The sequence below is a fragment of the Bidens hawaiensis genome, unplaced genomic scaffold, assembly GCF_021521415.1.
Source record: "Bidens hawaiensis isolate Kalapana, Puna unplaced genomic scaffold, B.hawaiensis_p1.1 tig00014466_1, whole genome shotgun sequence".
Taxonomy (NCBI): Eukaryota; Viridiplantae; Streptophyta; class Magnoliopsida; order Asterales; family Asteraceae; genus Bidens; species Bidens hawaiensis.
The window spans coordinates 598,386-623,759 of NW_027492259.1; the positions used below are offsets into that span (position 1 = coordinate 598,386).

The 25,374-nt window shown below is 36.5% G+C and overlaps 2 protein-coding genes across 2 annotated transcripts; both read left to right on the plus strand.

Annotated features, from left to right (window-relative positions):
• Positions 1-6,533: 6,533 nt before the first annotated feature.
• Positions 6,534-8,695, plus strand: LOC143546808 (uncharacterized). Its single transcript, XM_077038390.1, has 4 exons — positions 6,534-6,607; positions 7,866-8,003; positions 8,081-8,253; positions 8,373-8,695. The coding sequence occupies exons 1-4, from the start codon at positions 6,586-6,588 to the stop codon at positions 8,463-8,465; spliced, it is 426 nt and encodes a 141-aa protein (XP_076894505.1). The 5' UTR covers positions 6,534-6,585; the 3' UTR covers positions 8,466-8,695.
• Positions 8,696-15,939: 7,244 nt separating this feature from the next.
• On the plus strand, positions 15,940-19,657 carry LOC143546809 (small ribosomal subunit protein uS17-like). The gene is made up of 6 exons (XM_077038391.1): positions 15,940-15,999; positions 16,093-16,133; positions 17,087-17,187; positions 18,129-18,273; positions 19,241-19,330; positions 19,425-19,657. The coding sequence occupies exons 1-6, from the start codon at positions 15,988-15,990 to the stop codon at positions 19,513-19,515; spliced, it is 480 nt and encodes a 159-aa protein (XP_076894506.1). The 5' UTR covers positions 15,940-15,987; the 3' UTR covers positions 19,516-19,657.
• The last annotated feature ends 5,717 nt before the right edge of the window (positions 19,658-25,374 follow it).

Consider the following 25,374-nt stretch of genomic DNA (forward strand, 5'->3'; position numbering starts at 1 on the left):
GGCTCCGGTGAGAGAGAAAGAGAGGAAGAAGAAGGGTAGGGGGTGTTAAATGCATGTTATATAGTTAGGGTTGAGGGAAGGGGTATTTGGAAATTGGGTTATAGTACGGGGTGTTTGGGAAAACTTATAATAATAATAACAATAATAATAAGTGATACTAGTAAATTTCTAATAATAAATAATAATATAATCTTAGTGTATAATACCACCGAAGGAGTTACGGGGATGCAAGAACTTGAACGAAACCCGAACCGAGACCTGACTCGTCTAATGAACCCGAATCCGCTTAAAGACATTAACTTATAGACACGTGAAGAATATGAACCAATAATGGAATAAGAATAATATATACCAAAACAAAGATAATTAAGGAGAGAGAGTATGTTCATATATAGATATATATATATATAATAATTGAAGAATATGAACGCAAAATAAAGACCGTCGTTAAATGATGTTATTTCGTTAAGATTTGCTAGCCCAAACAAACGAGACTAGCTTATCAATAACGCTAGATTAATAAATACAAATTTAATTAATTATGTTAGTACATGGTTAAGTATAAAATGAAAACTCTAGAAACCCATTCTCAACCACATGTTTTTAATTAATGTTTAAATCTTGTGGTCCACAATTAAAGTGAATAAAAAATGTAAATATAAATATAATTTTTTCTCTCTCCTGAAAACATATATAAAAATTAATAAAAAATGTTAAAAAATAAAAAAAACATTTTTTTTTATGTTTCGATGTTTTGTATTAAATGTTACAGCATATGTTACATATAGCAAAAAAAAACTATGTTACATAGGGTTTTCACATGTTTTCATAACTCAAGTGGGTTTTCATTTTAACCTTACCCTATATATGTGTGTGTGTGTGTGTGTGTGTGTGTGTGTTAAACAGTTAGCCGCGCACAGCTCAGAAAGGAAATCACTATTAACGGTGAACGTAACAGGATCCAGGTGAGTTCTAGCCCCTTTTATGTGTTATGTTTTCAGGGCTGTATGTATACTACGATGTGCTTAGATTCATACACTTAACTTAAATGGCAAGTGTATATTAGATATATGTTTGCGTATGAATGTGAATGATATGGATTGTTTAACTAGTATGCACATAATTGTTATATTGGTTATGATAGGAAGAAGTAGAAAGAAAACATAACGAAGGTAGAATGGTATGGTATGTTAGAGGGCACTGGGCCCTAATAATAACCGAGGTATGTAGGGCACTGGACCTTGATAATATCCAAGGTAAGTAGGGACTAGAATCTGAGGATATCCAAGGTATGTAGGACACCGGATCCTTATTAATTCCGAGGTATGTAGGGTCTGGACCCTTATAATATCCAAGGTAAGTGAGGACCGAATCTTTATAGTATCCAAGGTATGTGGTCAGTAAGAAGTATGAATGTATGACTGTACGTATGTATGTATGATTTAATGATAGACGAACTAGTAAGTACTAATACGTATCTCTGGACGCATATTGGTAAGAAAGTGAATGTAATGTATGTTAATTAACCAGAACTCACTCAGCGTAGCTGACTTTTAGTATGCACGCAAGCAAGTAGAATGAGACAAGTTGCTTGATGAGGACACTTGGCAATAAGAGGAAGACTGGCATCACTATGAAGAAGACACCCGTGTCATTAATGTTTTATGTTTAAGACTTATGTTATGTTATTTTAAGACAAGATGTTTATGTCATGTAGGAATGAATGACTTTTATTTCCGCGAAATATTTTATTTAACTCTGATTTTCCGAATTATGTGAATGAGTAAGTCCAACCAGTGAGAAACTAGGGCACTCAGGTCGGGGGGCCCTTACATTTCCTTTGTCACGGCATGTCTTCCGCTGAGATCCTTGAGTTGCTTGAGTGTTATGTTTCTTCCGCGGGAAACGTATATCTTCCGGCACAGAAGGCATTCTTTATGCAAATGGTTGATAATACCTCTTTTATTGAGAACGTGTTTCTCCGCGGGAGGTTTTATCCGGCCGCGGAGGATTCCTCGTGTTGTGGATTATTTGGTACCTTAAATCCACAACTCCCCCCCAGTCCATTGTTTCTTCAGCGGTCTACGGGTGGTATATTGGACTTTGTTGCTTAATTTTGACGGTTATTTATGAGGGCATTTAATGAGGTAGCTTTTGACTTTTTTCCTGGCGTTCTGGCCATCGTGAAGTCACTGCACGTATGGTTCTGGCTCGTATATACTCCGGGTGTTCATAAATATTTTTGCATGGCAGCGCATTAAACTCTCTACTTCCGCGTCTCGTGCCATCTTTCCATTGGAGCTTCTGGTATAGTGTCTCCAGCTGTTAACTGACTTATTTAATTCTTGTAGTATAAATACGCATCGAGTTGCCTTTTTGTTCATCGTTTTCTCTTTTGTCTCTGGTTGTTTTTCTCGTCTCCTCTGTCATCTTGTATGTTTTACAACGATTTGCTTGGTTGGTATGTTGCTTGGTCCAAAAACATTGCTTGTGTTTGATATCATCTTCATGTTTAGCGATGTTCTCAGACCAGGCTTCATTCCCATCAAGATTGTTTGTTATGGGGCCGGTTCCTCCAGCTCTTGGACGTGTTTTTTCTTGTTTTCGAATCTTTCGCTTTAACAGGTGATTCGTTGCTTTCTTTATAAACGTTTTTTTTTACCATCAGGTTCTTCTGCATATTTTCTTTTGCGGGAAGTTCCTTGGAAACTTTTCTATGTTTTTGTAACTACACGTGCCCACTTTTTTTAATTTTTGAAACTCCCGCCGGACGTGTCGCTTTCCTATTGGACCTCCGGCTTTTCTGGAATTGTCATTTTGGACCCTGGTTCTCACCGACAATTGGTATAAATAGGTCGTTACGCCATTTTTCTTCCATTCAACATTCTCTTCTTCGCTTTTTCTTCGTCTCTAATTTTCCAAGATTGTTCGCTTATTTTCTTTGTTTTCTATCGTTTACCAATGACTCATGGCAACTTCTTCTACCAGTGGGAAATCCGGTAAGAAGAAAAGTGGTAAGAAGGGTGGTGCTCCGTCGATTAGTGAGGTCACCATCAAGTGGAAAAGGTCTGACTACGAGACCTTGTTTTCGAGTTATCATATTTCACCATAATGGGAGCTGGAATTACCTGTTGATGGCAGCACTGCCATGGACGCTCCGCCTGATAAACTGGCTCTGTATTCCAAGTTCTTTCACCATGGAACTTCCGTTTGCCCGTTACTACTTTCATCTGCGACGCGTTGTTGTCGTATAGTTTGCATATCATGCAAGTTCATCCGCTCAGCATGACGCGTCTACGTCATTTTTTTGTTGTCGTAATAAACTCATAAATCCTACCCTTGCTAGGTTCAAGTTTTTTATAAACTTTACACTAAGGGTGGCTGGTTTGGATTTCACCTTTGGGATAGGAGTGTAACCTTTGTAGGGAAGGCTCCGCAGAGTTTACACGAGTGGAAGCAGAGGTTCTTTTATATCCGCACGGATGCTATACATGTCCCCATGAACTACCGCGACCTTTCTGGAACGATTGAGGACTTTCCTCCGTAGGGTTACCAAGATCAGCTTTGGTACAAGACTTTAACTGCGCGAGAAGCGCCTCTCTGTTTCATTATGGAGTATGCTTTGGTTGCTGTTGGGATGAGTCGGATCTGGTCGAGGCCACACAAGACTCCATACTATGGCCGTGACGGTTTTTGTAAGCATTTATTGCGCGTGTTTTGTATCTTACTATGACTTCTGTTTTGTTGAATTTGTATGTTCAGCAATAGGAGTGTTTTCTAGTCTCTTTTTGAGGATGCGCCAGGTGTTATGTCCCTTCGAGATCTGTTGGAGGGGGGAACTCCCCATTCTTGAAGAAACACATGAGAATATCAAACTAAGGCCACCCGGTGTTCTATTTTGCAGGCCAGCGGTCGTAACGAGAAGACCCTCTTTATTCGTCTTCTCCCACGATGTCCTGTTTCGTAGGCCAGCGGTCGTCAGAAACTTGAACTGCTGTCGTAACGATCTTCGAAGAACATCAAACTAAGCCCACCCGGGGGTTATGTTGGTCTTAATCCATTTCGAGACATTAAGCTAAACCTACCAAGGATTGGATTAATGTTTCTTCAGTAGTATAAAAATGATTTAAAGTAGTCGTAAAATGTATCATCTTATTTTTTCCTAAAAGGACAAAATGTATCATCTAATACCATTAATACTAGACGTTGATTTCCGTATAAAATTTGCAAATAAGTTACAATTAGTTTAAACACACGCTTAACACTGCATTATTGAGTTTTTTTATTTAAAGGTTTGGAAAAGAAAAGATAAGAAAATTTTTCTTGTTATATTCTTGAGTTTTATTTTTAAAAGAAAATAAGAGAATGAAAAGAAAAGTTAAGCCTTTTTTCCTCCAAAACTTTCCAGCCAAATATGGCCTGAATGTGAAGGAAAAGTTTATATATTTCTAATTTACCCATCTTTTCCTTCCTATCTAACTCAAGAATGAGAACATAATTGTAAAGTTACATTTTTTTTTATTATCTTTTCCTTCCTATCTAACTCAACAATGTAATTAGCACTTTATTTTCTTTTCTTTTATTTTAACTCAAGAATGTTTTTTAAGTATATAATTTATTTTCCTTTCTTCACTTATCCAATCCTATCATTTCTTTTTCTTGTATTTTAAACCAAGGGATTAAATCGTGTCAGATTTGCATGTTAAAAGATTTATGGCCGATGGATTAAATATGTGAACATAAACACTGGCAAAATATTTATGCACGTTAAGAAAACAGTCGTGACCCGCATTGTGCCGTGTATCGTTAGACCCGGCTAATGTTCTTATGAAACAAGTGGTAACTCGTGACTTGGTAATAGTTTAAGTAACTATTACTTCAAGCCCTAACAACGCATTTTGTTTTTATTTTTTTTATACAAATGTTTTTTCAGTTATTATTATTTTTCAACATTAATGTTCTGTTTGTTTTTGCTTAATAGATATGCAATGGGCTTATGTCTGCGGGCGCACAGACATAAGCTTATGAAGACAGTTTGTATTTTTGAAAAAAAAAGACATGAAAAGTGTTTTTATGGTTTTAAAAAATAAGTTAATATTCAACCTTTTCACATCCTACCAACACCCATTGTTCAACACCACCATCACCCACTGTGCGCCATCACCACCATCCACCACCACCGTCCGCCACCACCACCACAACTCACTGTTGACCACCACCCACCACCTACATCCGCCACCACCACTCTCCATCACCACAGTCGAGCACCACCACCACCCACCGTCCACCACCACCACGGTTCACCTCCTACCATCATTGTCTACTACTAATTGTCCACCACCACCACTGTTCACCACCATCCATCCGCTACCACTATCACCATCCACCACCACCACCCACTTTTATAATTCGTACGCCACCATTAATTATTTTAGCAGCCTACAGATGTTAAAAACAAACAGTATTTTTCTTGCAGACTACAGAGGTTTGGTCAACATCTTCTTCAACAAATGACTGCAGATGTGATGTGCAGACTGCAGATGTCGTCTGTAGACTATGGACGTTTTACCTCTGAAAAACAAGTCGCACCTAAGTTTGTATACCTAGCTCTAGATCGAAACAACCATTTAAAAATGATTGGAGAAAAGGAAAGTGAGAGCAAACTGTTGAAAGCAATTAACTATTGAAAATAAAGAGTTAGTTAAAAGTTTTTATTTTTAACGGTGTTTGACTACTTCCAAAACCTGAGTGAGTTTTTTGAGACTAGATTTCAACCGTCTATACTGATTTTGTCGTCCCAGGCTTGACTCACACAGGAATACTATTAAAAATAAAACCTACCACTATGAGAAAAACCATTTGAGTCAGGTTTCGAACATTAGAAAAGATCCTAGATTTTAACAACCCGAAGTCCAATGGCGAGTTGGTGAAAAGTTAAACCATCTCTCATGGAAATGAATACTTAAGCAAAATTAAAAAAGAAAACATATAAACACTTTTAAAAAACTCTTCATAAAATTTAAATATAAATTTCGTAAATGATACTTTTTCGGCTCCTAAGTCCCAAAGCTTCGTTTTTAATAGGATTGGCTTTACTATTCAAAATGAGGTTGAGACATTGCTTGTTACCCGTTTACCTGCCACTTTATTATAGTCATTTTGAATTTAATAAAAAATAACAAGTACATCATTTAAAAAAAAAATCGTAAAAACCTTTATAACATATAAAGACATTTTTATTATTATTAAACTATTTATGTTTGAATTAAACCTTCCCTTTCACAAAGGTTAACAAATTTAATTGACTACTTATATTAGACATCTAGAAACTTCATAACGTGCACCTGATTTCTAACCGGTTAATAACCAAACAATTTTCAAATACAAAAAATCAAATTCAGACCTATCGTATCCCCCAAGTCACAAATAACACAACCCAACAAGCCCAACGTACAACCATACGAAGCAGCACATCTTTCTATTTAAAGACACCCACAGGGTTTCATTTCACGTTCATCACCTAATCCTATTCATATTCATCTTCTCTCTCTAGCTTTCGCCGCCTCTCTCTCTCTACAAATCAACATGCCTCGCAGAAGCTCCGGTGGTAAGCTTCTTAATGCCTTTTAATCTGATAACATTTGATCGTTTGGTGAATGTATGGATCTGCGCCACGTTACCGTTTTCATTTATAGGGTTTTTTGTTGGTTATTTTACTCAGGATTTGTTTAAGTTTAACGAGGTGTTTGTTAATTGAAGATTTGTTGTAGGTTTAACAATTTAATTGTTAGTTTGTGCTGTGTGATTGTATGGATTCGTTAATGTTGACCTAATCTGTCAGATTTTATGAAATTGGGGGTTTTTTAGGGTTAGGGTTTGAGATGTTGTTTTGTTTTGATTTAGCCAGGTTTGTTACTCGTGGCTGCTTAATTTGCTGTTAATTTGTTGTGTATGGAATTAGTGTCTAGGGTTTGTGAAAGCATAACAATTAATATGCTGATTTTGATGTGAATGAGCAGTTAACTTTCTTCATTGTTGATTATTTATGAGCTTTTTTTATACTGATAGCATAGTTATCAAATGCGGTAGGCGCACTCAAGGCGCATAGGCCTCCCCAGGGCCTAGGCGCAAGGTGCAAAAAAAGGCGAGGGCATGAGGAAAAATAAGCGTACTTAAATAAGACATTTAAAACATATTATGTATAGAAAATAATAGTATTCTTCAAATAAAAAAATAAAAGCTATTGTATAGCATTTGATATCGTCTAATTAGTACCAAAAGTTCTATTTGATATCGTCTAATTAGTATCAAAAGTTCTAAAATAGTCAACATTCAAATGTGATACCAAAACTTGAATAACAAAATGTATCAATATAATGCCTTTGACTTCTCCTAGATGTGAGTTTTAATGGCAACCCTTGCGTTTCATGTTCTTGGTATAGACAATACCGAAGCGCTCGCCTAGGAATTAGAAGCGCATTTATTGAGCCTCGTCTGAAATATGGCCTAGGCGCAAGAAGCGAGGGCTTTTAATATCTATGATGGATAGATGATATTCTTTGTAGTGCTTTGTTTAATTGTTCATGTGTTTTGTTTTTGTTAGGGTTTTTAGTTTCGATTGTGCCTGCAATCGAGTTTATAAAGTAGTAGTAGTTGATGAAGCTTATGTTTTAGTAAATACTTCACATTAGCTTCCCTAAGTAAAACAGTATAGTGCAAAACTTGTATCTAGAGAACTGGTATGCTGTATGTGTGTATTTGTGGCTGTTGTGCTACAAAGACATCACATTATTTATGTATGTTTTTTATGTATTACTGTTATTCGTGTTGCCATCATTTATTTGGTCTGGCATCTTAAATCACAGGAAGGTCAGCCCGTGCACCTGCTCGTGCCCCAGCACGCAGCCCACCAGCACCAGTCAACCATGCACCCCCTCCCGCCCCTGTTCAGAACAACAGTGGTGGGTCTATGCTCGGAGGCATTGGTTCAACCATAGCCCAAGGTACGTTAACTTTACGTTACTACATCCAACATATGAATGTTTCTTTGTTTCTTATTATGTAAATTTATGATTTGTAGGTATGGCTTTTGGTACTGGAAGTGCCGTTGCTCACAGGGCTGTTGATGCTGTTATGGGACCTCGTACAATCCAACATGAAACTGTTCCAGCTGCTGCTGGTCCCGAGTCTGCTGTCCCAAATACCAGCTCTTTCTCTGATGCTTGTGGCATGCACTCCAAGGCTTTCCAAGATGTATGCTTTTATTATTTTTTGTTCTATTAGATTATATGCATTGTTTGTTTATTTAAGGCTTTATTTGTGCTATTAATGGGATGTTTGTGGTTTAATGTGCTTTTTATTTACTTGTGCAGTGCATCAACACTTCTGGAAGCGACATCAGCAAGTGCCAATTTTACATGGATATGCTGGCCGAGTGCAGGAAGAACTCAGGTATTGCGGTCTGAGTGCTGAACTATTATTGATTCAACCTTTTGGGTATTGGTGCGTTCAGTGCCTAGAATTTTATGGTTTGGTTTGTTGGGAATTATGAACTTAAAATATTTTGATGGCCAATAAAGACAATGGATGTTGATGATAATTATCTTTTTATTGGATGCTTTTAGCAGAATATGATGTATGTCATGTACCCGATACTTTTATCTGAAATATGATATGTTGTCATCTCTTTGTTTCACACTTTCACCTTTACTCTAATGAATTGCTATTTTCAAACCCTACAGTGGTGAGTAAAACGATTGGTGTGGTTATATTGTTGGGAGTATTATGAGTTAATGAGTTAAGTTTTCAAACCCTTCATGACCACACGCCCCACCCTATAAACTTGTGCAAGGTCTTTCAACATGTGACCACAACAAAGCTAGAGAGGCTAGGTATGGTAAAATGAAGGGAAAATTCACAAAATAGTTTTTGAGCTCAAAATTTTGGCCCTTTCTTTCTAAGAATTTTGGCCCTTTCTTTCTAAGAATTTTTTAAAATTCTCAAAATTTTGGCCCTTTCTTTAAAATTTGAATTTTTTAAAGAAAGTTAGGTAGCAGATCAGATTTTGGAAGATATTGAAGGTAAAGTCCAGATAATTTTGAAATGTTGGAGTTAAAGTTCAAATTTTTCCTAAACTTTTTTTCTCAAAATACTGTCTGGAGAAACATTTTTTATGTTTTCTACTTTTTCCGTCCATATTTTCAAATTTCTAGGAAAAATAGATTTTTAAATCTCATCTTGAGCGAGATTCTACCACCACCACCACCCATCGTTTGTCTTCTACCACCGCCACCACCACCACCCACTGTTCGCCACCACCACCATCCACCCCCACCACCCACCGTCTGCCACTACCATCGATCACCCAGCACCATCGTCCGCCATCACCATCCATCACCACCCCGTCGGGTGGTAGACGGTGGGTGATGGTGGTGGCGGACGATGGTGGTGGGTGGTGATCGATGGTAGCGGCGGACGGTGGGTGGGTGGTGGGGGTGGATGGTGGTGGATGGTGGCGGTAGTTGTGGTGGTAAAAGGCGAATGGTGGGTGGTGATAGAATCTCGTCTCTCAAGACGATATTTAAAAATCTTTTTTTCCTAGAATATGAAAATATTGACGGAAAAAGTAGGAAACAATTCAAAAAATTATTTGGACTTTACCTTCGATATATTCCGAAATCTGGTCTGCTACCAAACTTTCTTTAAAGATTTGGCATGCTCCCTCTATATTATTATCTTTTCCCAATACGTCTGGAGAGTCCAAATTTTAAAAAAATTCTAAGAAAAAAAGGGCTATTTGGGCTTTCTCTCTCTAAAAAAAAGCTATTTTGAGAATTTTCCCAAAAATGAAACATCTCATGTTCTAGTGTTTTAGTGGTGGGGCGTGTGGTCATGATAGAAGAGGGTAAGGTGAATCAGGATGGTTGATGTAAGTGTGAGACATGGGCGGTTCTACAACGGAAACCCTTAAGCAAATATTAGAATACCCCTAAGTCCAATTTTATTTTTAGATACTCCTGAATATTTCTTTTAAATGTGCCATTGGTGAGAAAGTTGGTAGAGAGAAATGATGGTGTGGATATGTGATAATGGTGTGGTAGTGACTCTTTGGGACGAGTGGGAACCCTACACCTTCTGGACCATCAGTAGAAGGGGCTGGACGCACGGGATGACATCCTCACTCTTAGGTGTTGATAGACGTGCACATATCGGGTTTTTTAAAACCCGGAACCGGGTAGGATCCTGTTTTTAGGAACCTGGTATAAAATGAAACCGGTTCCTAGGGATGGGCAAAATCAGTATTGGTACCGGTACCGGTACCGAAATCGGTACCGATTTGGTACCGTCGGTACTGATTCGGTACCAAAGTTTTGAGTTTTCAGGACCGATACGGTACCGGTATTTCCCAAAATTTACCTTAAATACCGATACTGGTACCGGTACAGAACCGAACATTTCAATGCCAGTACCGGTACCAAAATTTTGCGATTTTTGGGATTGGGATTTTCGTTACCGGTACGGTACCAAGCTCACCCCTACCGGTTCCTGTCAGGAATCGGATAGAAACCGGACCAGACCCGGTAGCAAAAAATCAAGACCCCGTGGAACCGGGTCCGGTTAATACCCGAAAACCGGTTCCACCGGGTTTTCCATTTTTAAATGTAATATGACCGTTGGAAACTGGTTCCAACGGCTATATTACCGTTTTTAGACCATTGGAACCGGTTTTGAATGTACAAACACACACACACATACTATATATAGGTAGGTTAGGTTTAGAACTTGTTAAGCAACTTCCCTAACTTGTTAAACACTTCCACTACTTGTTAAACCACTTCCCTAACTCTTATTTAAACCAATGGCAACCAACGATAATGTTGTTATGGTCATCGACACCCCGAGATGCCCCGAGGTTTTGGTTCGCTATGACCTGTGTGTTATGATCGACACACAGGAGATGGCGCGCTGAAAATACCGTGGCAAGTTTTTGAAGGCGGGGTCGAATTCCACTCTTCGTAAGCATACCAATAAGTATTGTGAGGAAAAAAACATTTGGACGCCAAAAAAGCGGAAGCATGAGAGTCGTCCGGCTATGCAAGTCAAGCCCTCGCGCGGGATGAAGACAACGAACGGTGTTTGTTATTTTAGTTTTATGTTTAATAATGTTTGTAATTAATCGTCTTGTAATAATGTTTGTTGTGTTATAATGAAGTGGTTGTTAGTTATTATATATATATATATATATGTTTATTATCTATGACTTTAAGAGTTAGTTTAAGACAAGTTTTTTATTTAAAACAAACAAATAACACTTTAAAAACTTGTTACATTAATTGAGTGATTCGTGTTACATATTACTAGACAAATAGAACAAATACAAATTAAAATTCGTCAAATGTCTTCGCCTTCATCTTCTTCTCCCGAAGATTGCCCTTCTTCCACTTCTTGAATTGGATGTTCAAGTGGTATTTTGTATTTAAAGTTCGCCTTGTCTTGTATACGATCCACCGCGTCCAAATGATCCTTTAGGCAAATGCACATCTCTAAGGACTCCGGAGTGAGTTTGGTTCTTCGCATCGATAATATCCTTCCACTAAGTGAAAAAACCGATTCCGAAGCAATCAATGAAGCTTGGATGCTTAGCAAGTCACGAGCCATGGCAGAAAGAATAGGAAATTCGTTTTTCTTTCCTTTCCACCATGCCAAAATATCAAGGTGGCGAACTTTCTCGACCGATGCACCTTCTACATAGTTTGCTCCACTATATCGCTCAAGTTCACTTGTTGGTGTGTTTCCCCTTTGCCGCTTAGTTGCCGACTCACGAACAACATTCATCATGTTTATAAGCTTGTCCTTACATGACTTACTTGCTATTGCCTGCATCATAAAAGTCGACTCTGAGCTTGGACCATAAATTTTGAAATAATGATCATAGATTTCTTGAAGGGATTTGTTGAAAGACTCCTTTGCTTCCATCGACAACATCGGATCGATCTCAAGCACACCCATGTTGTCATATATTTCCTCGATCAATGCCTCAACCTCGGCAACATTTAAGTAGGGGTTTAAAGCGGCGGCACAAGTAAACATGGGTGGTATTCCTTCAAAATATTTTTGGAACTTCTTCTTCATTGCCTCAACAATATGCTCGAAAAGATCATTTTTGTTTTCAAACTCTTTGAAATTCAATGAGATTTTGTATAATTCTTGCAACACCCAACAACTAGTAGGATAGTAAATCCCCGACAATTTAGTTGTTGCGGTTTTGAAAACATCAAGATACTTCAAGAAATAACTGATATTTTGCCAAGCACCTTCGGGAAACATATCGACTTCGCACTGATCCACAAGCGTTCTATGAAACGCTTGTGGGAAAAAGCACAAGAGAGCATATTACAAGTTGAGTTTCAACGGGTTGGAACGTCCCAATTGGACCCCAAATATTTTCTATCAACCGACCTGCATTCAAGATGTATTCTTTTCCCACTTTTGAAAATATCTTGTAATATCAATCTAAAGAATCTCAAACCGGCTTCCATGGTTTCATTGGCAAGACCAACTTGAACAACCAAATTGATAATGTGGGCAACACATCGAGTATGAAAAAACTTTCCGTAGCAATGTGGTGAATGTTTTAAATATAATTTGTCTACCGCCTTTGTATTGTTTGATGCGTCATCAAACGACATTGAAAATATTTTTTTCTTCAAGTTATAAGTCGTTATTACCTCATCCAAAATTTCAAACAATTTATCAGCGGTATGTGGAAACGGAAAGTTTTCAAACGCAATGGTGCGTCTCATCATTTGCCAAGAAACCGGATCGACCCAATGAGCGGTGACATAAAGGTACGATTCCGGTAACCCATGTGGTGCCGACCAAATATCACTAATTAAATTGACACCCGTTTGTATAGTTGCAAAAAACTCAATTAAATCTTTTTTTGCACTTTCCCACAACTTTAGACAATGACGTCGAAAGGTGATACGACTTACATGGGTGTAGCGCGGTTGAAGAATCTCTCTAATCATGGCATCAATTGAGGGTTGTCGAAATGGTTAAACGGCAAACCTTGTTGAATCACGAACTTCGCCATCCTATTGTGAACCGCTTTCACGTTGTAACGAAATATTGTTCCATCTCAACCCAATTCGACTTGGTCCGTTGCGGGAACTTCTTTCAACGCCTTGCAAAATTTCTTCTCGATGTGCTTTTTTAAAGTAGAGTTTGAATTATGCTTTAAGAAAGTGCCACACAATTTGCAACGAGCCTTTAGGTCTCCATTAATCAACTCAACCAAATCCCAATTCCGCCATACATCTTCGTTGCGGTTACAAGGGACAACCCGTACAACTTCGGGGTCATCTTCAACATGAACCGGGTCAATAAAAACGGAATCGGTAGCCGTCGCCTTCCTTTTGCCTTTGTTTTGGCTTGCTATAATAACTTGTTATCAAGTGGTGGTGGAAGTGAAAAAAATTGGAGTGTAAACCGATAAGTTTTCTTGATGTTTTTGAGTTGGAGTGGTAAAACAAGTGATCATATAAGCCCTTATATAGTTTTTTAGCTCAAAACCGGTTCCAACGGCTATATTACTGTTGGAACGACTATATTACAGAAAAAACCCGGTGGAGCCATTTATTCCGCGTAGGAACTGGAACTGGTTTGGAACCAGAACCGGGTAGGAACCGATTTCTGGGAGAGTATATAACTGGGTAGGGTTTTCCGGGTATAATAATACTCAAACCGGGTATAAGGTATACCGGGTACGAACCGAAACCGGTTCCGGGTCGGTTCCACCGGGTCGGGTACGGATCCGGTTTTTTTGTGCACCTCTGAATGTTGGTGTTGGACTATTATCTTTATCATCCCTCCCATGTTTTGCTACCATTTCTTTTTGATATCACTAACACATATATTTAAAACTTAATGATTGTTATATTATCTGGCTAATCAAATCTAAAATACATGATATGCTAGAATAATTCAAATAATATTCTGGTTTTCTGTTATTTAAAAACTCTAGAAAAAGGGTAAGGGAGATGTGAGTTGTCGGAGTGTATAGTCAATTATATGCATAAGCTTCCTACTTCATCTTAAGTTATTGGACTTTCTTTCTAGTGCCCTGCTAAACTTAGCAGGGTGATTTCTTATCTTTTGAAGAGGTGATGCATGAGTTGATGCGATTATTGAAAAATGATGTATGATTGAGTTCTTTTTCTTTTTTTAATCTTTCTGAAAGTCAACCGATTGTCTGACCGGTTCGTAGTCCGATCCGGTTACGAAAACATTGATTAGATCACAAATCCACCAAAATTCATAATGATGGAGCCCACTTGAGTTTTAAGTTATTTACACGTGACCTGAAAAGTTAATTGGCTCGTAACAATTCTTGTACTGCATTTCAAAGAGAACATGAAATCATTTAAATCATATTTCATTTAAATCATATTTCATGTTAATTGGCTCATCAGATAATTTATTGTATTCATTTAAATCATATTTCATGATTATTAGATTTATATGATAATATTAAGAACTATATTTAAAACCAATATGAGCATATTTTCATATTTATGTTTTGTCACTATTATTATTATTATTATTATTATTATTATTAAACCCTCAACCATGAGCGCATCGAACTTGATCTTTCCAATACTCCAAAGCATGCTTATAAATGTCTTCAATTAGTATCTTCAGCGTCCAATGACCTGAAACATAGAAGATGTCCAATGACCTGAAACACACGAACACATCTGAAGTACCATGGTTCACATAGAAGATGTCCACACCTGAAACATAGAAGATGTCCAATGACCTGAAACACACGAACACATCTGAAGTACCATGGTTCACATAATAAACTAAATAAAACTGTGCAATTAACATATTAAGATATAAACATAATACCCGACCATCAACGGGGAAGTAGTAAAAATGCGCCGTTATGCAGAAGCATCTACAAAACACATGGAGTAATTAAATGGCAGTGCCATACGTGCGATGACATCATCATAGCTAGTTGCCAAGCAAATAGTTAAAAGCTAACTCCAGAAATATCCTCATAAATAACCGCCATAGCTAAACGACGAAGGACAACCAAAAAATCTTACAAATATAAGTCCAATATTCCACTCGTAAACACGAACCGTGGAAGAAACAATGGATTGGGGGGACTTGTTGAGATAGGGTACCAAATAACCCACATGATAATACAAGGGAAAGGCAAACGCTCCACATACGCCGAAAACCTCCTTCGGAGAAGATTACGCCCCATGGAAGAGATAACCATCCGCATACACGGAATATCAAGGCAGAGATAACCATCTGCATACACGGAATATCTTCCGCAGAGAGGGACATATCCTCGGCGGAGGAAATACTTAATACTTAGCAACCCAAAGAGTTCAACGGAAGATGACGGAAGATGCATTGTGCTAAAGGGCAGAACACCACGCGACAAGAAAGGGAGAGACCAATCACAGGTCAGGATCCCTATAATGCCCACTACCGCACAATGAATGCTATAGGTTCACAAACCGGGTACTTTCATGAACCAAAATCGAGTAGGCACTGGTTCCGGTTATGGTCAACAAAATTCACGAACCGGATCGGGTATTTGACCGGGTTTTGTCGAGTTTTTGTCATGTTTCGGGTAGGATCGTGTCGGGCCTTGACCGGGTATTGGTGCACCCGGTTCTGTGGATCCCAGGTACTCTTATTATGAGGAACCACGGGTTCAGGTTCGGAATCGTTTTTTCTTTCACCTCTAATGAACGTTAACGAAGTGTAAAATTTCAAATCGCCTCCCCAAAATGTAATAACCAAAAGCCCAGCCCATAAAACGATCCAATCCAGAAAAAAGCCCATTAGGCCCATTTTAAGTTGATAAGGTCCATAAACAAAATGCATGACTCTAGGGTTTTATTCTTACTTGTCTTCTCTTTGTGCCTCCGCAACTGAAACCCTAGGATCTCTGCAACAATGGCTGAACAGGTTACACAATTTCTCAAATTCATGTGCATATATATATATATATATTCTTTCAGATCTTAACATTTTGTTCTTAATTTCCGTTTCAATTGACAGACGGAGAAGGCGTTTTTGAAGCAACCGAAGGTCTTCTTATGGTAATAATAATAATAATAATAATAATAATAATAATAATAATAATAATAATAATAATTCATCTGTTTCTGTTTATTAAATTATTGAAATATGTTAATCGAGTTTGTTTGTAATGTTGATTGATTGATTGATTAGTTACGGTTATGTGAGATTCTAGGGCTGTAAACAAATTGAGCCGAGCTAGACTAGGCTCCAGCTCAACTCGTTTTCACTTACGAGGGCTCGCTTATTATTTATTATTAATTAATTTGTAGGTGATTGTAACAAGTCTAAGCTTGGCCTTAGCTCGTGTAGTACCTACAAGCCAAAGCTCAGCTCGAACTTGGCTGCGCAGTATGAAATTAGTACTTAGGGGGTGTTTGGCCTAGCTTATTTAACCATGCTTATAGCTTTTTTAGCTTTTTTTTTTACAAAATTAGCTTAGTTTGGTGTTTGTTTTAGCTTTTTAAGCTTATGTAAGTTAATTTGAAGATGGTTTTTTAGCTTATTTGAAAAAGCTTATTTGTGTTAAGGTGCAAATTACTCATTTGCCCTCAAATGATGGTGGATTAATAATTATTAAAGCAACTTATTATTTTAACAAATTAAAGAATGGTGGATTTAGCAACTTATTATCAACTTGTAGAATATAAGCTAATCCAAACACTTAAAAGAAGCTTATCAAATAATAGAAAATAAGCTATAAGCCACTTTAAATTATAAGCATAAGCCAAAAAATAAAAGCTAGGTCAAACACCCCCTTAGAAGTCCGAGGGATTTAAAACATAAAAATACACAGGCTCGAGCTTGGGATGGAAAACTAAACTAGCTTTATTTGTGTATTGGCTCGAGCTTGAAAACGCTTGTAACATTTAGAGTTTTTTTTGTAGACTTAAGCTTGAGTATCTAGTGAGCGGATCGGCTTGTTTGCATCTCTGATTGTGGTTAACTGATTTTTGATTTTGTATTGGATTAGTTTGAAGAAGAGTGGAAAAGGAAACAGGCCTGGGAAAGGTGGAAATAGATTCTGGAAGAGTATTGGTCTTGGATTCAAGACACCGAGAGAGGCTATTGAAGGTATTGTTTATTAAACAATTTTTTTTATAATTGGTGTTCATGTTATTTTGTTCTTTTGAACAATAATTCATTGTTTTGTTCAGCTTATTTTAAGTGGTTCATACGGATGTAGCTCCGCTCATTTTGATTCATGAGATTTTGAGCCTGGCTTGTTTATTAATTTATCTACAGTTTTAATCATTTTTGTATGTTTTGAGAAAAACCTTACACGAGCCTAAGCTTTGCTTGAGCTCGTATGTAGTACCTTAAACAAGACAAGTTTTAGCTCAAGCTCGGCTATGCAGTTTGAAACTAATACATGGAGATCCGAAATAATTAAAAATATGAAATGCACTAGGCCGGACAAGCCTTGACAATCTTTCCATACAAGGCTCTAGCTTGGGCTTGATGACTAAACGAGTTTTATTTGAGGCTCGTGCCTTTGTAGGCTGGCTCTTTTTGAGCTTTTTATCGATCTGACTTTGAGTAGCTCACGAGGTGCTTGGCTTGTTAGCACTCCTAGTGATTCTTAAGCTGTTCATGTTCAAATGTTTAATGTTTGCTGTTTTGACTGCAAAACTCAGTGAATGGAGTTTAGACTCATTGAATTAGTGGAAAATAAGTAACGAGTTTGTTGATTTGTTGCTGCTCTGTTTTTGTGTTTATGAATGGCTTTCTTTCAATCTTGTGCCGTCTGAACCTTTGCATATAGTTATGCTGCTAACTTTCATAGGTGTTATGTTTGCAGACATGTTTTGAGATCTGCGTTAGTTTTTTGATTATGAATTTTTTTTAGAACTATGAAGTGTTTTTATGAGTTTTGATGTTTTAAGATATTTGAAATCATAGAAAGTCTCTTTTAGGGTTGGAATATTTATTTACATATTCATAATAGATGCTACATTTTATGGTTTTATTTGGTGAAGGATACTGAACGTGCTTTGCATTCTAACTACTATTAGGAACTTACATCGACAAGAAATGCCCTTTTACCGGTGACGTGTCAATTAGAGGACGTATTCTTGCGGGTACATGCCACAGCGCAAAAATGGTTAGGACCATCATTGTTCGTCGTGACTATCTTCACTATGTCAAGAAGTATCAACGGTAATTTTCAAATCTTTAATAGTAGTTTTTGATATACTTTCTGTCAGGGGCGGGTTCAAACAAAACTATTAAATAAAAAAATAATTAGGAACAAAGTAACCCTTTTTGGCTTTTGAACGGTCATGATCGTGTTACCATTGATTGAAATCTGATTCATGGTCTAAAATATTGGCTAAAATAACAAACACACAAACGAACTTAGTAGAATTCCATTGAGAGCGTAGTTACTGGTCAGGTATAGAAATTGTATTTTTCTTTAATTTTAACTATTCTATCATAATTCTTTGTTATTTTTATGCAATCATCATCTTTTTAATTTTTTATTACTTTAGTTGAACCATGATGAATACTTGAATACAATAAAACCAAGTCAACATGAAAACCTAATTTTTTGATGATTCACACATGGCAAGTTTATAACAGCCAAGTCATTTTGTTCTTCTTATATTGCTTTTGTAGCTGTCATGGGTCCACAAGTACTGCAATTAATCTCACTAGACTAGTGTAATCCATATGGATTTCAAACGGACCCAATACTATTCATATTGCTTATGCTAGTTTGGTGGTGGGGTTAGGAGTGCAGCTTTTGGTTCTGTGACGACTGTAAAAACGACATGTGAAGTAGAATGTGATTATTTAGTTGTTATAAGCCTCTCACCTGTAAATCTTCTTGAGGATAACGTTTCAGTGTTTAGATGATTCTTATTTCATTTATGAAGTTTGGTAAAAAAAATTATAGTGAGCTTCGATTTAAGAAAAAATGTTAATTTAATAGGTTGTTTGATAAGAAAAGTAAAAGAGAAGAGTTATAATAGATTCTTAAAAAATAAAGAAAAACACATTCTTGGTTAAATATCTTTCCCCATTTTGGTAGATATTATTTTCTTCACCAACACCTTTATGAAAAAAAAAACTAGTGAGATTAGCAATTTTTAACGTTCATGCTATGTTTTGTTTTGTTACACAGGTACGAGAAGAGGCACTCGAACATTCCAGCACACATTTCTCCATGTTTTCGTGTGAAAGAAGGCGATCATGTCACTATTGGACAGTGCAGGTCTGCTCATTTAACCAAATGTGCTTTTAGTGTGTATAGAATATCTGGTTCTTGATTCGATTTTGGATTTTAATGCACATATATATTTGTTCAGACCATTGTCCAAGACTGTGCGGTTCAACGTGTTGAAGGTGATCCCAGCTGGATCTTCTAGTGGAGGGAAGAAAGCGTTTACCGGCGTATAAGGAGCTTATTACTTATTAGGTTTTGCAAAAAAAAACTTCGTTTTGATTTACTGATTTTAAAGTGAATGTGGTTTGATTATGTTTTGTGGTTCATGTAGACTCTAGTCTTGTTTTACTTGTGACATGAAAATTTTTCATTTTATGCAACTGGTGACATCTCATCAAATAATATAATGGTGGCTATTAGTTGCATACAAAAGTCATGGCGCGAATGTGGTGACTAGGTTCTTAGTTTGTGTGCCGTTTTAACGCATTCGAATGCCATTAAACAAGGGTGAGTTCCCCATTTTAAAGAAAATGTTTTCTACCTTATGAACCTGGAGGCCGCAAAGGATAACCTGTGATTTCTGGATACCGATACCTAAAACGAGTGGAAGCATGAACTGAATGTTGTATTGACTGTATCACTTTGGTGCTTGTGTCGTTAAAAATACTGAAACGAAATGGTATTGATATTGAAAAGATGAAAACAACTACTAGCGGTCAATTAGCACTGGTTCCGAACAATAGCCTATTTATACAGAATGGTAAAGAGGCCGCCGATTTGGGACTATCTGAAGGTAGCAAGAACATAGCATCTTTTGGAGACATAAGATTTGTTTATCATGAAGAGATTCGTCGTTCTTTGTTTTGTCTGGTACTGGTTTGAAATGCTCTGACAGTACTGGTACTAGGGACAAAACTTCACTGATTTCTATAAAAACTTTACTTCTTAAAGCTACCTCAAGGTTTGGTATAATGTTTTTGTAAATATGTGATTTTATATTTGAGTATGAGGGTTTAGGAATCACCATATGCAATATGTGTATACATACATGGTAGCATAAGATTCAAGAGGGTTTGAACTCTATCTGATGTCACCAACGATATCTTTTCCATTTCAGTATATACATGTTATCAACTGATATAAACGTTGGATGATACGAACTATGTCATTGCCGATTGTGTTTTGTCTACATATTCTTGGAATTTGATGACAATCTGTCAAAACTCGCGTATCTGACTTTAATCCTGGCAATGGTGTTAGAAGAGAGTTTCATGCAACTGAATCCAACCTTGAGTCGCAACTGACTGAGCTCAAACTTAATGGACTTCATGTGAATATTGTATCTTGCCATAAATCTGCCAAAACCACATCCAAGAATATGGTTTTTAATAGAGGTAGGTTAAGATGTGCATTTTTTTTTCTTTTAAAACGTTTTATAGATTACCATAATCAGTAAAATCCTGCTCATAGCAAAGCTATAAGCATGGTCTGGGGAGGGTAGGATAGCAAACCGTATCTCTATCCGAAAAAATAAAGATGACGCTTCCAGAAAGCCCCGAGCTCAAAAAATCATTTAAATAAGACAATATTAAAGGATGACAAAATTCAACATTAAACCTCTAAACATCAGAGAAAAACAACAAATTAAAATATTTAATCATAGTAGTAATAGTAATAATGATAAATAAAAATGGTGATAATAGTAACAAATTATAAAGGTATACCATAATAATTCAAAATAATATTAAAATATTTTATTACTTAGCATTAAAAATGTAGGTACACAACTAGGTACTTGAAAAGTATTAGCATATGAAAAGAAAATATCATATTGTTAAATGACAAAAGAAGGTAAAAAGAAGCTCTAAGAGATATTTCTAACCCAAAGACTACATATTTTTTTTTAAATCATTAACTTTAATTCTACGTTTTCAAGAATCCTATCTTCAACCATGTCTTTAGAAAGATGCAGGTCTAGCAAACATTTTACCAACGCATATCTATTTTACAAACACGCACCAAGATTATCTACTATTTAAATATACCCGTTCAAGTTTTTCATGTATAATGTTTTCCTTTTTTTCTTTTCTTTTTTTAAAATTATTAAGATCATCTCTCCCATAGTTGGTTTTGTGGTGCTTTGGAGGCATAATCCGAAGTATTGAAATTAAGATAAATAGTCGCATTCGAGATATGCTAGATCTCCAATTACAAGGATTAAAACCTAATTTGATAACATAAACATTGACCACTAAAACAGTTGAACATACAAGTACTAATACTAACACGAACGGTTAACAAACTAATAAATTGTTCCCGCCACTCCTATTTTAACAAGTTGGTGTTTGAATCAAAGACGGGAATTGGGTTCGTATCAGAGGCATAATGTAGAGAAGAGAACATTGATTTTGCTGAGGAACACCAGCCGGTTTTGGGGTCCTACTAGGGACGCCCATACACCCATCAATACGCCTCGTATAGTGCTATACGGGGCGTATTAGGTGTGACATTTGAGACAAAACCAGGTACACCTCATTAAATATTTACCGATTAAACAAATAAACGCTTATTACGTAACGACGAACGATTAGCGAACGGGTCTGGTTATGACGCGGATATCCTGGGGGGGCATCTATAAGTGATATATGTCTATTATAAGCCAACATATTGATATTAAGGCCTTAGTATGATAGCAAACTAGTTAAACGAAAACATGCCCGTTTAACTACCCGCTATAGATTTAAACGCGAAAGATAGTTACAAACCAAGCATTGTATCATCCGTTAAGCCGAAAAAGACTTACCAAACACTTATTTGAAATGTTTTAAGCGATCCACGAAAATATTTTCGAATTTTACAAACATATACTATGTTTTTATAAATTTACAATAAATTAGCCGAAAAACACTCGTTTTCGCACTGTTTGTCGTACCCGATAAGATTTTCATGCCAAAAACCGAACCCGAATTAAATTTGGACTTGGCTTTTCACTTCTGGGCACACAAAACTAGGCAATTGGACAAAAGAGGCCATGGGCCCCTTTTCTTTTCTCTTGCGGACGCAAAAGGGGTAAAACCCCCACCTTTTTATTCTTTCACACTTTAACTTGTTTCATGAAATTTTCTCATTCTTATCCTTCCAAAAGCTTATGAAGTCTGGACCTGCACACACACACACACACAACTTGCAAGGTAAACTTCAAAATTTTGATCATATAAACCATGTTTAAACTTGTTGATTTCATATAAACATAGTTTGATTACCAAAAATTATTATTAACCATGCAAAAATCCTAAAAATGGTCCAAAAACATGTTTTGATCATACACATGGTTGGTAACTTGGTTTGATAGTTCTTTTGGCCATAAACACGGATTAGAGGGTTTAAACGACGTTTTTACGGTTCAAAAGCTCGGTTTAGAACCCTAACCGAAACCCTAACTTTCATGGCTGGTCTCTTGATGATACATGCTTGGTTTGTGATATAGGACTTGTACTTAGCTTATATAGAAGCACGAGAAGCCGGAAATTGGATTAAGAGAGTGAAATCGGACGAAAACCGCAAAGGTAATGCCGAAATGTTCGATTACGGGCTGTTTAGGATTCGATTATGATGTGCATATTTTTAGGTCATGAAATTTTTCAAGGACATCAGGGACCATATCATTGAGTCCCTGTTCAAATTTGGTAATTTTTCGATAATCCAAGAATATTTGGAGAATTTATTACTGAATTAGGGCGTTTATTTGGGAAAAATAGTTAAAATATTTGAAAAATTATGAAATTTTTTGGGGAACTCATATTTGGTATATTATTATTACATATAAAATTTTAGGTCATTTGGAAAAACCTAGGTATGTCTTATGCATTTGCGTTCATTCGGATTTTCATAGTCGTTTTTTGGCTCGTAAATGATATTTGGCAAATTGTTAGATTCTGGAATTTCTACAGATTATTTTGGGAAGTGTTTTGGTCACTCAGGAATTTTGGCGGATTTTTCGGAAATCATTTGGTATAAACGGATGATTTTCGGGCTAATTATAGCACATAAAATGATTTTTTTATAAATTTATAAGTCAGTAAAAATTCCAGAAATATTTTTATAAAAATTTACATATTTTAATTGATAAATGACTAAATTTCATGATCTAATGTTTAACGGATAATTAATTATGCTAATTTGAAGATTAAACAAGTTTAATTCTGACGAAAACCGACAAGTTTGTGATTAACGAACTTGTTAGAATATCAGAACATCAAGAGTGATCAAAAAGCATAATTTCGGATTAATTATGTAAAAACGAATTTTTTGTGAGAAATCCGGACAATTTGGATAGATTGTGCGCGTTTTTCTCCAAATCAAACTGAAAAAACGGAAACGAGCCTAGTGGTGAATAATACGTAATCTTTCTTTATAACATAATCATTTTACCAAACAACACGTTTACCCAAGTTTATTTCCCCATAACTGTTTTCTAAACGCATAAACGAGCAACTTGGCCCAGCTGGTGAAACGGGGAAACTGAGCCAAGTTCGATTTTAAATATCAGACATTGAACAACATCAAAATCTAAACATGTTGACACTTTCTGGGTATTACAGCCACACCCAGATTAGCTATACAGGCCAGCTTAGTATAAAGATTATAATAATATTAAAATATTAATATTATTATAATATTAACTATAGGGACTAAGTGATAGCAAAGGAAACGGGCCCCGAGCTGACCTCACGAGTGCCTTCAAAACGGCGAGTTTCATGACCCCACCCTTTAAACTGTTTTAAGAACTTTTGGGGTGAAAAGCATGTTTATATGCATTATCTATCTGAAAACGGTTCAGAACGCAAAGTACCTGAACCTTCATATATGAAAAGTCCCTACAAGCATAATGATAAACTACGTGTTGATGAAAGGTGATTATTATCATGATTGATATATTAAATGGAAATACTACGAATGTCAAAACATAATGAAATCACACGTGACAACCTGTTTATACAAATACGCTATATAATGCTAAACACCACAGGTTGGGGAAATAACGTGGTCTATAATGGCCATGGGGATAACGTGGTCTGTGATGATCACGGGACTATAGTGGGCGGAAGGGGAACCACAATAGTAATAAACTAAAGTTGAGTATGGCCTATGAGCCAAGTTCTGCTGCAACTTATAAACCAAAGTTGAGTATGGCCTATGAGCCAAGTTCTGTTGCAACTTATACACTAAAGTTGAGTATGGCCTATGAGTCAAGCTCTGCTGCAACTTGTAAACTAAAGTTGAGTATGGCCTATGAGTCAAGCTCTGCTACAACTTGTAAACTAAAGTTGAGGATGGCCTATGAGCCAAGTTCTGCTGCAACTTATTGAACAAACTAACTTGATTATGATATGAGTGTCAAGAAAATATTGTGATTATAAATGTTGTGGGCGAAAAGGGGGCCACGGTGATTGGTGATACATGATAAATACTACATTTGTGTGTGTATGTATATATATATATATATATATATATATATATATATATATAAATATATAAATATCTATGTATACGCATTATGTGAACAGATGTAGGAAATATTGTGTGTAGAAAATACTAATTATTTGTGTATATACAGTGTAATGTTTAAGTTTACGTGGAACTATTGTGGGTGGAAAGGGGCCATAGTGGTTGAATTTACGGGAAACCGTTGTGGGCGGAAGGGGGAGCCACAATGGTTGATATTACGCGGAAAACGAAGGCACGTATTACGAACGAACAGTCACGATTTTATCGTAATTTCAAATTTTATTATAAACTTATACACATATATATATGTGCATACAAAGATACAGATACACATATATAAACGTAATTACATTTTCTTACATACGCATGTACCTACAAGCTACAACTGTGTGGTACGCAGAACTGATTTCGTTAAAACTTATGAAACTCACCAACTATTTGTAGTTGACCTATTTTAACGTGTTTTTCAGGTATTCAGAAACGTGGAATAAAGTGCTTATGTGCTATCTGTTTGAGTTGTGATCGATGCTATGAAATCTGGTACATGCATTCAAGTTAAAAGTGAAGCACTAGACAAACTAGTT

Excerpts from the sequence above, each read along its gene's own strand:
- LOC143546808 (XM_077038390.1), top strand. The coding sequence starts at position 6,586 with ATGCCTCGCAGAAGCTCCGGTG. Across the intron at positions 6,608-7,865 it reads GCCTCGCAGAAGCTCCGGTG|GAAGGTCAGCCCGTGCACCT; the intron begins GTAAGCTTCTTA and ends CTTAAATCACAG. Across the intron at positions 8,004-8,080 it reads TGGTTCAACCATAGCCCAAG|GTATGGCTTTTGGTACTGGA; the intron begins GTACGTTAACTT and ends TATGATTTGTAG.
- LOC143546809 (XM_077038391.1), top strand. Across the intron at positions 16,134-17,086 it reads CAACCGAAGGTCTTCTTATG|TTTGAAGAAGAGTGGAAAAG; the intron begins GTAATAATAATA and ends GTATTGGATTAG. Across the intron at positions 18,274-19,240 it reads TATGTCAAGAAGTATCAACG|GTACGAGAAGAGGCACTCGA; the intron begins GTAATTTTCAAA and ends TTTGTTACACAG.